This window comes from Phaseolus vulgaris, chromosome 5, assembly GCF_000499845.2.
Source record: "Phaseolus vulgaris cultivar G19833 chromosome 5, P. vulgaris v2.0, whole genome shotgun sequence".
In the NCBI taxonomy this organism is placed as follows: Eukaryota; Viridiplantae; Streptophyta; class Magnoliopsida; order Fabales; family Fabaceae; genus Phaseolus; species Phaseolus vulgaris.
This window is the reverse complement of record NC_023755.2, coordinates 4,074,440-4,087,923: the sequence shown is the minus strand read 5'-3', so window position 1 is coordinate 4,087,923 and position 13,484 is coordinate 4,074,440. Positions and strand designations below refer to the sequence as shown.

General features: G+C 30.3%; 1 protein-coding gene across 2 annotated transcripts; it reads left to right on the top strand.

Annotated features, from left to right (window-relative positions):
• Window positions 1-4,688: 4,688 nt before the first annotated feature.
• Window positions 4,689-9,031, top strand: LOC137834909 (reticulon-like protein B21). Of its 2 annotated transcripts, none has more exons than XM_068643145.1 (9): window positions 4,689-5,918; window positions 6,012-6,071; window positions 6,178-6,280; window positions 6,382-6,456; window positions 6,557-6,701; window positions 6,801-6,870; window positions 7,040-7,105; window positions 8,164-8,286; window positions 8,672-9,031. In XM_068643145.1, the coding sequence occupies exons 1-9, from the start codon at window positions 4,904-4,906 to the stop codon at window positions 8,854-8,856; spliced, it is 1,842 nt and encodes a 613-aa protein (XP_068499246.1). In that variant the 5' UTR covers window positions 4,689-4,903; the 3' UTR covers window positions 8,857-9,031. The 2 variants fall into 2 exon arrangements, with proteins under 2 accessions (XP_068499246.1, XP_068499245.1); XM_068643144.1 differs by having other exon boundaries at window positions 4,713-5,918; window positions 8,697-9,031.
• Window positions 9,032-13,484: the final 4,453 nt, after the last annotated feature.

Here is a 13,484-nt window from a genome sequence, read left to right as displayed (position 1 = left end):
ATTGTCTTCAACCTTTTTCAGCTACCTCTCGGCCCCACGGTGGGCGCCAAAATGTTCTTACAACAAAGACCGAGAATACTGAAACTAGGTTGACAAGACTCGGCTTTACACAAATACTCTACTCTTGGGCCGGATTCTCTTAGTTTCTTCTTGGGCTCATGTTCTGGACTCCTCTTTGTCAAATGCTTTCGGCTTCTCCCTCAGCTAGGTGCTCTCGGCTTCTCCCTCAGCAAGGTGCTCTCGGCTTCTCCCTCACACAGGTTGGGGGGGTACCTGCAAGGCGCTCCGATGCCAAAGTCAGAAATAATTTCAAATATCATCAGACAATGTTCACTCTTACCTTTTTCTTATGTTGACCTCCTATTTATAGGGTTTCCTTAATGGGCTTTCCGCTTTGCCTCTGGACTTTCTTTCTACACCTTTTTTATTATTTACACACCCCCTAATGCAGGTTTTAACCTTAATTGGGCCTTATTATAATAATATTTATATTTTGTTTTATTCTTTTATATATAACCTTTCAGCTTTCGGCCTAAACCTCTCGGTTAACTCTCGGTTGCATTTAGTATTTAGTTCTTGGCCTAAACCTCTCGGTTTTAGCCTACCAGTACAAGTTACAATGATAGAATAGTTTTCTTTTTCTCTGTCTGGATATGATAAAGGAGGAGGGAAGGACAAGCAACAAGAATTTATGTTTGGATCAGTATATTCGACGTTGTGGGCACGGATAAAGGAGTAAAAGATTTTTTTTATCTTCACAAAATTGAGAAGATTTACGCCGATTAGATTTAGGAGAAGAGGATAAATCAAATTTTACTTCCCTACCCTTTCATTAATTAATTCTAAATATTTCAAAAGAGTTTATACTGTCTAATCTAAATATTTTTGATAGTTTTGTTTGTGCCCAAAACCACCAAGTGTGCTCAAAACCATCAGGGTTGTTTTAAAGAAGCAGAATCAAATTTTCAAACTTTTTAAATGTAGAGAATCAATTTTCATATCTTTGATTTTCAATTTTTTCAAAAGCTGCAAAATCGATTTTTGAATGAAGATTTGACTTTTAAAGATAGAACGAGAATCGATTGCCTCTTGTATAATAAAAGTGGTTCAATCGATTCTGTTTTTTTTTTTTTTCAAATTGAATCTTGGGTTGTAGTCGTTTTTTCTTCTTGCCCATGTCAGATAATTTAATCTATAAAATAAAAGTGTTTAATGTATACCAACGTTGAATATTATTTACTATATTCATTAAAATAAACTATATCTTATATTACTAATAAGTATAACATTAATTAAATATTATAATTTATGTGTCCTATCTGGCCCGCTCAACTACAAACTAATCTCAATTTAATTAAGTATAATACTAATCAAATATATTTTTTAAAAATTTATTAAATATACCCCTTTTCATATAAACTTTATACATCCATACACATGTATAATTATTACAGAATCACGCATACGTATTTAATTATTAAATAATATTATTTTTTATATCTATTAAATATAATTTATAATTACTAACGCACACTTCATTAAAGTAGATTTTACATAAATATCAGGTTAACATTTTTGTTTTGTTTTTTATTTAATTCCTATTCCACAATTTTAGCTTTTTTTTACAATTTTTGTTCCATAATTTAATTTTGATTTAATCCTAATTTTGTATATATTTTAGACTTAATAGTACTTTTTTCGCCTAAATTGTAGTACAATTTTAGTTTCTCTTGTTCTAATTGTTTAAATTTATCTAGTAGGTATTGAAAATGTACAATTTTATTTTATTGAGGCCTAACTGTGTTAATACAATTTGAAATATGAGAAATTAGAGTAGTGCACTATAATGCTTAAAAGATCTAATATTTTGTAGGTATGAGAATTTGTATTTTACATCCGTTTTTGTTGGTAATACATTTTAAATATTTATTAAATAATTTCTTTAATAAAATTAAAAAGAAAAAAAATTGATATTATCATAAATTTAATATTAGAAGGAGATATGTTTTTTTCTATCTTCAATGTCAAACTTTAATGAATAAATTATATTTATATCAATTTTAAAAACAAAATATAAAAAATTAAAAGTATTTAATAATTTTAAAACAAAGTCAAATACGAAGAAAACATGTTTTAAGAGGTTGAGTATTATGCTCATATGCGATTATTCTAAATATTAGGACCAATATTCCAATCAAAGTTATAACTTATTTATTTTAGTTGGGTACTATTGAATTATAGACTTAACATATTCATTAAATATACCATAAAATTATTTAATTAATTAACATATAAAAATAAAATAAATCAGAGTATGAAAAAATAATAATTTAATAACAAAGTGGCTTTTTGAACTTTGAAGATAGAAAAAGGAATTTATAAAACAAATTGGTCCAGCACTATATCAATTTAAATTTGCATTCGATTTGTAAATAAATGATTTATTCTTGTGAAATGATGATAATGTCTTTGTAAAATGATTTATTTTTAAATTGTATTTTTTGAATTTCAAATTTTCAAATTCAGAACAAAAAATAATTATGAAAAATTTAAAAGGTGATAGGATAAAGGTAAACGAAGAATTTGGCCACATATTAAAGAATATTAATATTATGTTATTAAATATAATATATAATTAATACCGCACACGTTATTAATATTATTTATTAAATATAATGTATAATTAATTAATATTACACTTCTACGTATTTAATATATTAAATGATATTTCTGTATGTATTTAATTAATATTAAATATCGTGTTTGTACCTGTTCAAGAAAAAATCTATATGAACATTTATCATGTTTTATTAAGGAAGGAATCCGAGTAAATTAATAAATTAGTGACAAACAATTTTTTATTTTACTATTTATAACTTTTAATTAATTATGTATAAAGATAAAATGTCAAATTTGTTTCTATTATTAAAAAAAATCTCCAAGAATACTTATTGGCAGTGTAAATATAAGTTAGCTCTCTTCATATTTATCTATACACAATATTTAACACATTAATTTCCCAAACTATAGAGATTTTATATATTTTTTGACTTATGAAGCTAAGATTCTTCATCTGGCACACTAAATTTATAAACAGTATCCACCTTCCATTAATGTATTCCTCATTAGTCTGTTCCATTTCATCACCCAAGGAGTGCCCTAATAATTAAATGAAGTAAAAGATATGAACAGATAAACAGCAGAGAAGTCAATGAAACTAAATTATATGGATCAGTTCTTGTTTTGGTAAGTGTTATGGGATTCACATTATCTGCAACTTCAAAGTTTATTTTAAAATAAAAGTTAGGGTAAGTAATTCTTGTTCCAAACCATTTTAATAATCAAGTTATCCTTACAAAATTAAACATAAGATACTTAGATTTAAACAAAAATATTTTAAACACTCAATGAAATAAATAAAAAATTTAGAAATTAGTATATTTATATTTTTTGGAAATTTTACTGAGTTTATTTTATTAAATATAAGTTGTTTTTGAATGATGTAACAAAGTATAAATCTAACAAGTAGAGATCAAAACACTTTTTTATGATAGAATACTACCCAACAAAACTCATCATTCAAATATTTAGTAAAAGAATTTACTATCCTATCAACGTAATAGTTATGAATAGGTATAGTTGTTGAGTATGAAGTCAAGACCAATTGGGTTGGGCTGACTAGATACCATGTTTAGTGAGTGAGCTTAATTATTGTACACAATTGAAGTGTAGGTTAACATTGTTCCGTGACTTCAAGTGAGAGATTGTTGGGTATAAAGCCACATGACAGAATGAAAACCTAATAGTTGTCTGTGTGGATGTAGGTTGCAGTTGGCGACCGAACCACGTTAAATCTTGTGTCGTTTATTTTTCTACATTTGATTCGTGATTGTGTGTTGCTTCCGCGTGTGTTTTTTCCATCAATAGTCTACTTATGTATCTTTTTTTGTTAATATATGAATTTTGGTCTAGTTTCTTATATTTTTTTTTCTTTTTTTAATAATATTTTTTTCATGCGATAACAAATGATTGTTGTTACTTGATGTGTCAGTATAATTAAGATGTCAAGTTATGATGTGTAACATGAAAACTTTTATTTAAAAAAAAACAAATAAATTTATAGTTAAATAAAATTAGTTTATAACGTTTACATTCAAAAGAAAACTATTTTAAATAATATTTATTTATTTTACGAAAATATTAATTGAATTATACAAAACAAAAACCTTAAAATCATTATCAGTTTTTGTCCAAGTGGTACCCACGTCATTCATTCCAGGCTTGCAAAGAAATTTGTCAAAACCTAAACCATACCACAAATGACCAAACAAACATCTTCATTAACCAAACATATATGTTTGCATATATTACCTCACTATTCTCATCCTTCAACTTTAGAAACTGTACCTTATGCAAAAATTAACTGAGATCCCGAATACATTATACTATGATACAACAATTTGTCCCAGTACTGAACTGAATAACTGTAAGTTTTTGTTTTTGCTTCTCGATAAAAATGACAGAATTAATTAATATTTTAATGTGAGTTTCAGAAATATTAATTTTTAAAATTGAGGAGAATTATTTATTGAAAGAATTAAGTAACATAAGCATCTCTTAACACCCTAATGATTCAACCCCACTACACTTTTGTTTTCTTTCCTCATAACATAATACAATAAAGAGAAAAAGAAGAGAGACCAACCACTGTCTCTTACTCCACACACAATCCCCTGATTCTCTCTCTCTCTTTGTTGCTTTACAAGGAGATCCCAATGTGGCACCCCACCAACCGCCATTTCTTCAGCTGAAAGCTTGGTATCCATCAAGCACTCTTGTCCCGTTACAGTACAGTTTGTTGGGGAGAGAGGGAAGGAAGAGAAAAACAAAGGGTATAATTGAGATGGATGTGAGTAGGAGAATAGTTGGGGCTAGATGTAGTGTGGTTGCAGGGTCAGTGTGGGAGAGCAGAATGAGGAGTGATGAAGTTGGTGGTGGAGTTAAGGTCTTCAGTGGAGAACAAGGTTCTGAAGAAGGAGGCAATGGTGGCACAAGATTGAAGAGAAGCCAAACCGGGGGTGTTGGTGCTACTGGAAAGAGAAAGTCTTGGAAATTGGAAAGGTCTGAGGGGTTGGAAAATAAACAAATTCAAACCGGCAGAGGAAAATTAGAACAATTTAAGAACCTTAATATATCGTCTGATTCGATAAAAAAGAGTCCGAATCAAGTTAGGAAGGAGAGGAATGAAGGAATTGGTGCTTCTGTTTGTACCAGAAGGAAAAGATCTGAGGTGGGTGAATGTGGTGAAAAGAACATTGGGAAGGTCAGAAAGAACAAACCAGATACAACTAAGAATGTTGGTGATGAAGATGGGGGTAATGCAATGCAGGTTAGGAAGGAGAAATCGGAGTTTGATCATGCTTTGCATGAATCAGGGAATGATAAATTGGCTGGTGGCTCTGGAAGAACTGTAATAATTGACAATGGAAAGAATGACAAAGATGAAAATTGCAAGGATTTTGATGTGTGTCTAGAGAAGGTAATTTCTAGCAGTTCAGATGATGCTAGCATGGTCAAGTGTCAACCAGTGCATGTTGTTGCTGATTCTCATGATGATGATGATGATGATGATGATGATGATGAAGAAGAAGATGAGGAGGAGGAGGAGGTAGAGGTGGATGATGAGGAGATTGATATTGAGATGGAGATACAGAGCTTTGATGTCAAGGAAATAAATGCAGCAGAACCTAAGGTTGTGAATGTACCAGAAAAACAGAAGACTGAAAAGGCTCTTAGTACCGACAGACAATTTCATCAGAAACATGAAAGGTTACCATCTGTCCCTCTAACTGTGAAGCCATCTCCTCCAATTAGAAATCTCTCCACAATCAACCAAAAATTCTCCAAGGCTGATTCAAGTAAGGTCTTTTGAATTTCGTTGAACATTCTCCTTTCAATATGAATTTTGGGTTTTGGGCATTTTACAACTCTAATTGATCTTTACCATTCAGTTCCAAAGGCAGAAGAGTACTATAGCTTTCCACAATCACAGAACAAACTGCAGAGTCTAGGTGATTTATCTACATTTCAGAACTATGCAAGAGTCAAAATAGTCGACAAAATTTATATAATTTCTACCACTCATTGTTTAATAATTTTATATATGTCACTCTTCAGTGGATTTAATCATGTGGAAAGATATCTCAAGATCAGCATTTATCTTTGGGATTGGAACATTCACTATAGTTTCATCTTCTTATGCAAGGGACATCAATCTGAGGTAAGGAATCCTCACCTCACAGTTCAATTCTTTGTGAAGATACACTTTAGCTACTGAAAAGATAACCCCTAATTGACACTTCTTGATCCTTGGTTGTGCAGTCTCATTTCTGTAATGTCCTATCTTGGCCTTATCTATCTAGCTGTTATCTTCCTCCACAGAACATTAATATGCAGGTAACCACAATTAATAATCCCAGCATAGTTTTTTTGAAAAACAAATGACAGAATTTATTACTGGATACTAAACTGTCTATGATTTTTCCTTACTAATCAGGGGGGTCATAGATGTAGAGAGCACAAACTATGTACTAGGAGAAGAAGAAGCAATCTGGGTGCTAAAGCTGATCCTTCCTTACTTGAATGAATTTCTGTCACAACTAAGAACCATGTTTTCTGGGGATCCTGGTACCACAATAAAGGTATTTTCTTTGGTCACTGTGATTTGTTTCCCTTCTTTCTTCCCACTTCGTAACATTATAACCTGATAATAAATTTGGCAAGGTTTTTATGAATCGCAGTTGGCAATATCGTTATTTGTTCTTGCTAGATGTGGCAGCTCCATAACCATTTGGAATATGGCCAAATTCTGTGAGTTGCTAATGCCTAGGTCTATTCCATTCCTACACAAAAATGAGCACAACCAATTTTCATGCCAATAAAAAGCTTCTTAATCTTTGCACCATTCAATATGCAATGAAAATTCCCTCAATTTTTTTCTCTTTTTTAAATTAATAATCTTGTTCTCACATTATCTCAGGCTTCTTTGGATTTTTTACCGTGCCAAGAGTCTGCTCCACGTATTCTGCACAGTTAACTACATTTGGTAAAATTCTAAATTAAATGCAACTTTGATCTTTGGGTTCATCATTTTTAATACTTAGGATATATAATTGTAGTAGGTGGCTACTGCAAAGGTGCCAAGTAGGTTCTTGATTTTTCCCACTGATTCACTGTAATGGATTTAGTGGGCCCTATAAAGAAAAAAATATTAGCATATGTAGAATAGGGTTTAAGTATATGAATACCTCCACCAGTGAAATGATTGAACACTAAACCTGGTTTAGGATTTAGGCATTTTGCATATTTAATAACGTGAATGTGGGAATTGAAACTTTTAATGCATCACATGGATGAGCATCTTTGCTTTTATTCCTCAAAGTTTTGGGTCCACTCCTTGCAAGTATTGGACTTATCATCAGAGGGTTGAGAGTTGGGAACACAATTATGAGATAATAATGCTCATCACATCACTTATATAATAATACATACATCCCCTAGTGGTCCTCCACCCTAAAGTCTGCCAAAGGACTTTACTTTCAACGTCTTTACTTGGTCCAAATATGGGCCTTCAGCAGGCTTTAGGAAGATGAGGAGGCTGTTTCTTCCTGCACCTCCATTGCTTCTTGACACTCTCATATCTCTTAAAATACCAAAAATACTTTTTATTTTAAAGACAAAATTATCTTCTTATCTGACTTATGGGGATGACAAGAGAAGATATGGGGATGAAGGAAGAAATAGCCTTAGGGAGATGATAATTACTAGGGCCAAAGTTAAACCCCTTCTTCATGTACCAATGTTTTAATCCTGCAACAACTGCATATGTCAACTCACATATAAGAACATCAATAAAGGACAACAAATATGAATGTTTTGGAGGTTGAATAGATTATCAAACAGTAACAAAATAGACCCTTTTAAAAAATGGGCATGCAAGGGTAAGACATGGGGGTATGGAAGAAGGTGCCCAAAGTTAATTCTACATTGGTGTGATGAACTTTTTCACTTTCACAAGCAAGATCTTATAACTCTTAATTCAATATATTGTTCTTATCTTAATGTGGTGAATGATGGCTTATTTTCTTTTGATTTTATATGAAGCAAACTTTTGGATTGGTCGATTCCGTGATGCTTGGGATTCTTGTTCTCACAAAAAGCTTGTGGCTCTTGCCATTTTTGGCCTAGTTTGGAATTTGTCATCATTTGTTGCTCGCGTTTGGTCAGGTAACTAAGATCACGTTTGGTTGTAAAAACTACAATTATTAGTTTCTTATGATCACATCTAAGATATAGAAATAAACTAGTCATTGATTTAGCACCAACCTGTTTTGGGATATTTTACCAATCTCGTGAAATTTTTCCTCTTTTGTAATATCACGATATAACTTCAGTGTAATCAAATTTTAACTTTAAAGTCGGGTTTAAAGTAATCCGACTTATTTATCTTAGTAATCTTTAAAAAATTTATCCATTTCAATAATTAAGAAATAAACTTGCACCAAATTAGTGGAAATCATAATTTCGGTATTGAGTTTTTAGTATAAGATACATAGTTTTGTGGCTTACACTCACCTAAACAACTAGGAACTAATGAGTTGTATAATTGCAGTGTTTGTGCTATTTGTGGCCTTTAGATATTATCAACAACATTATTTGGTAAGAGATGAATGGGTGGAAGATGAAGCAGGATGTGGTGAAACATGGCAAGAACCTGTTAGGGTTAAAGTTAGAATGCAGAGACAGCAAAGTGCACCAAATTTATTTGAAAGACCAAAGGTAAAGAAAGGATTCTAAAGAGTGTCAAGATTTTAGTTTTAGTTCTACAGAGTATTTTCATCATTTGTAAAAAAATTGTTATGATTATAAAGGCCATTTTAGTGTTTTTCTTAATAAACCAGCATGTTTAAAAAGGAAAAAGAAATAACTATATGATTTGGAATTAGAATTCGTTAAATCTCTTCTTTCAAAATTATGGTGCCATTGTTTCAAATATGATTGCTTGATTGACTATGTATGGATATTAGATCAGCAAGAAATGAAAGAATAACGAGATATATTCATTTTTTTCACTATATAATAAAAAAATGTTTAACTATGATTTTTTTTTAACTATGATATTAGTGTGAATTATTATTGAAAACAATGATTAATATTGTCAGTTCATTTGAATCTTATACCATTTCATTAAAAGATACAAATTGCAGTTGAAATTTAATTTTAATCCTTTAGAATATTTTTTTTTGAATCTAACCTCTCTAAAATCTACAATTAATATTTTAATCTTTAAATTTCATTTTAAGTTAGATAGATAATATTTAATTTAATGATCTAGAAATTTTTATAAAGGTATCAAACATGGATATTGTATTATAGAAATTGGTAAGTGTAAGATGAAAAATGTCACATTATAGTAGGAAAAAAATCCAAATATTTTAGAGCTAAAAATAAAACAACTTTGTTTATAAAGTATAAGATCAATACGAACTAATTTTTATAGAAACAAAAGTCGAATTTAAGCCAAAATAAAAATAAAATATTGCAAGAGTTATGTTAACATTGTACAACATAGAAGAAATAATGTTTGATAAAAAAATATGTACTAAGTTATAATCGCCTATAGTTTAATCTCACTCTTCCATGATTTTTACAATTTCTCCCTTTGCTTAAACTTTCTATCAAAGAAACATAACAAGATGGTATATCATCTCCTTGTCTTGAAGTTGTTTGTGAAAAAGTTGAGTGTTTTTCATATTTTTCTATTGAGAAGAAAAACGAAATGCATAAATAAGAAGTAAAAGAGAAAAGGTTTAAAAAAACAAAAGGGTATATAAGAAAACATAACATATTACTCTATATTGTATATAAAAATAAAAGAAAAGGTATATATACAAGCAGAGAAAAAAAAAACTAAAAATAATTCAAAACACGTTAAGCTAAAAAGAAAACCGCTAATTAAGCGCATGACAATAAAACGAAAATTAATATAGTTTATCAATTGTCCTTGAAAATATATATTTATTATTTTCAAATTGAAAAATAAGACTTTGAACACATGTTTGTAGAGGGGAAGAAATGGAAAGAAGCTTAATTAAATTATTATTGATCTTCTCATAAACTCAATGTGTTTCATTTGCTAATTAAGATCAATGATGTTACAACTCTTGCTAAAGATCAAATGAGAGCCAAAATTGGTTGACATAATCAAAGAAGGAGAGTTTGTTAAAATTGAAGATGAAGATTTTAAGTCTCCAACTACATGAATTTGATGAAGATTGTGTTACCTGGTTGATCTTAATGTTTAGAGTCATGTTCAGTTGTAATTTTGTGTTTTAGATAGGTTCTAAGTGAGTTTACCAACTTTGATATTTATGCTTTTTGTTTTAAACTTGTTTTCAAAGTGTTTTAATTATTTTAATAGAAGCCAAAATATTTTTAGTTAGATAAAATATCTTAAATAAACACTTAATCTTTTGTCATAAATGAAATTCTCATTTCTTTAATAGATTAAACATTATTTAATCGATTAAAATTACTAAAGGACTTTTTTTTTGAGTAAATTTAATCGATTAAAATGAGTTTTTAACCGATTAAAAGTCGTGAAACTCCATTTCATGTTGTTTTATTTCATCAAAACTCAAGTTTAATTGACCAAAATTGTCATTATAGCATAACTATGTTTTCTCTTTTAAAACTATAATTTAGACAAAAGTTGTTTAGAACACTTAAATTCTTAAAATACAAACAAAAGAGCTTCGATTACTGAAAAACATTTCTTGAGCATTTCCTTACAAATTTTTGAGAGATCAAGATCAAAGCCTTGTTCCTTAGTCTTTTGAATCAATTTTTACTACACTAGCAGAAAAATCACGTTCGTAATTTTTTCAAGTGATAGAGTTTCAACTTCATTTTCTTTGATTGTCGTTGGTTGTTCTTGATCAAAGTATGTTGGACTTGAAGAGTCATATCAAACATCAATATAAGTTGTTTTAATGATGATGTTTGAAGATGTTTTGAGTGTTTTAACTTTCATTGTATGTGGTTGAGAGTTTTTCACACAAGTTTTTTAGTTCAACACACAACCTATATTAAAATCAATTAAAAAATTATTTTTGGATAGTTAAAAATATGAGAAAAAGGTTTTATGACTATGTTAAAAGATTAAGTTTTTATGTAATCAATTAAAATGCTCTTGAGATGTTTTAGAATAGGATATTTGATTATGAGTTTAGTTAATCGATTAATATAGATGACTCTATCTTATTAGGCCACCTCCATTAGCAGACTGGCATTTTGTCTCCACCACCACTAAAAAATAACAACAATAAGAGTGTTATAAAAGGCTAAGTCATATTAGACTTCAATACAAGCCTCATCAACCTAACTTTCCAACAAAAGAGAGATTAGACAATGCTAATATTAGGCCCCTAATTATGAAGGGACTAAAAAGGTCTTCAAGTGTTCGGGTGAGACAATCATCACCACCAATAGTTGAAGCTTCTTCTCCATCCCAAGCTTCAATTACTCTCTCCCACCTCTCTACCTTCACTTAGACTAATCCCAATTAGAAATAACATGGATTAAGCTCAAAGCTATTTAACCTAAACTAATATTTATAGTCACTCCTTGCCACCTCCTACTAAACCAGAAAGATCTCCTTTCAACCTTCCAAAGCCTACCTAAACCTAACTACCAAAACCATAATTGAACTTTTTGTCACATGGTCTTACACTTACTACCTTAACCTTGTACCTCTCCCAAACCTTTTCACATTCACCCTGGTGCCTTACGAGTGTTGAGATTTAGGGATCACTCTAGTGTATCCCTTAGAGAAGTTGTTGACTTAATGATGGCCACTAGCATTGATACAACCCCAACACCCAAAATGGATAAATGAGTCTCGAAAAAGAAAACAAAGGCAACAACGTCTACTTGCTTGGAAGCTCAACGAAAAAAGAACTTCAACAAACCATTGTTGTAAGTCTTGTGATGTTCCAACCAACCAATATTCTAACAACTCCATTGTCTACCCACACATACAGAGGTTTGCACTCATTCCAATATAGTACCCTTAAATTTCCTTACCTTAAGTCCATCTTCACCTTCTTCCCAACCTTTTCATCCAATTCTCACTTAAAAAAAAAACCTATTAACCCTAACAATTTATTGGATTTATAAATATTCTATCAATATATATATATATATATATATAATTTAAATATTTTTTTCTCCAAAATTGAATTAGATTTATAATTTTTTTTATTCGGTTTCAAACTTTTTTGTTATTATCTTTTAACTTTCTGGTATTAAATTTTATGAAATTTATGTAAATGTGACTTGATTCATACATATTATACTAATATATCACTCGAAAAAATATATGTTAAGAAAAAAATTCAATATCCTGTAATTTTGATTAAGCGATGAAAAAACCACAAAGAATAAAACATGAATCATGCATCATCTGTAAAACAAATGGTTTCAAACAACAAAATATGTAAGACACAAGTGTTTCGTCTATCAAAGAAGACAACACTTTGCAGTCTTTTTTTATGTATGATCAAATGACGATACAACACTTTACAGTCTTTTCTTACGCATAATAAAACAATCTTATGATTATATAATATGCTTATAAGATATGACGAAACGTGCATTATATCAGATGATACACACAACTTACATTGTACTACTTGAACACACAGAGACACACTTGCACATACACACTTATTCTTCTAGATGTAAGAAATGTCCACTACTTTCATCAGCCAAAAAGATATGTTAAAGGTGCATGCTAAAGTCAACATCAAATGGTCTTTTAGGAAAAGAGCTAAAGTTGCTTTCTTCATCAACCTATTGACACTAATCATTTTTACTCTGATCCAATTGTATGCCTTGTACGATGTAGACTTTTACCGTAAATTGGTGTAAGAGGTTATGCTACTTAGGGTCATCGAACAAGGAAATCATAAAAAGAATGAACACATTTAAAGCTACATGAAATGCAATCAAGCTTGGACATAAAATTGACATGCACAAAAGTTGAAGTTACTCAACAACCGTAAATGACTTCTCAATGAATATTTTTTTTTTCTTGTGCCTATATAAAGCCCTTCATCAAGAATAAAATCAAGAAAGAAAAGGTAGCATTGTGCTGAAATGTTATTGTATTTTTCATGCCTTTACAAAGCTTCAAAAAGAGATCCCAATATTAAGAGTAGAGAATCTGGCATGTATTTAGATATAAATAAGTCTCTAGAAGAACATTGAGAGTGTTCATCCAACTACCTAGGAGAGAGAGTGTTTATCCATTGTATATATCGAAAGACGCAACCCCTTTCTAGAGAGTAAAGAAAAGAAAATGAACCTTGAACTTGTCGAAAGACATTATCCTCCCTAGTAGTTAGACCCAATGATCTATTGAT

What these genes read in the sequence shown, in the direction of transcription:
- LOC137834909 (XM_068643145.1), top strand. Translation starts at nt 4,904, where the DNA reads ATGGATGTGAGTAGGAGAATAGTTGGGGCTAGATGTAGTGTGGTTGCA. An exon ending in TGCACAGTTAACTACATTTG is followed by an intron (nt 7,106 to 8,163) that starts GTAAAATTCTAA and finishes TTTTATATGAAG; the next exon opens with CAAACTTTTGGATTGGTCGA. An exon ending in TGTTGCTCGCGTTTGGTCAG is followed by an intron (nt 8,287 to 8,671) that starts GTAACTAAGATC and finishes GTATAATTGCAG; the next exon opens with TGTTTGTGCTATTTGTGGCC.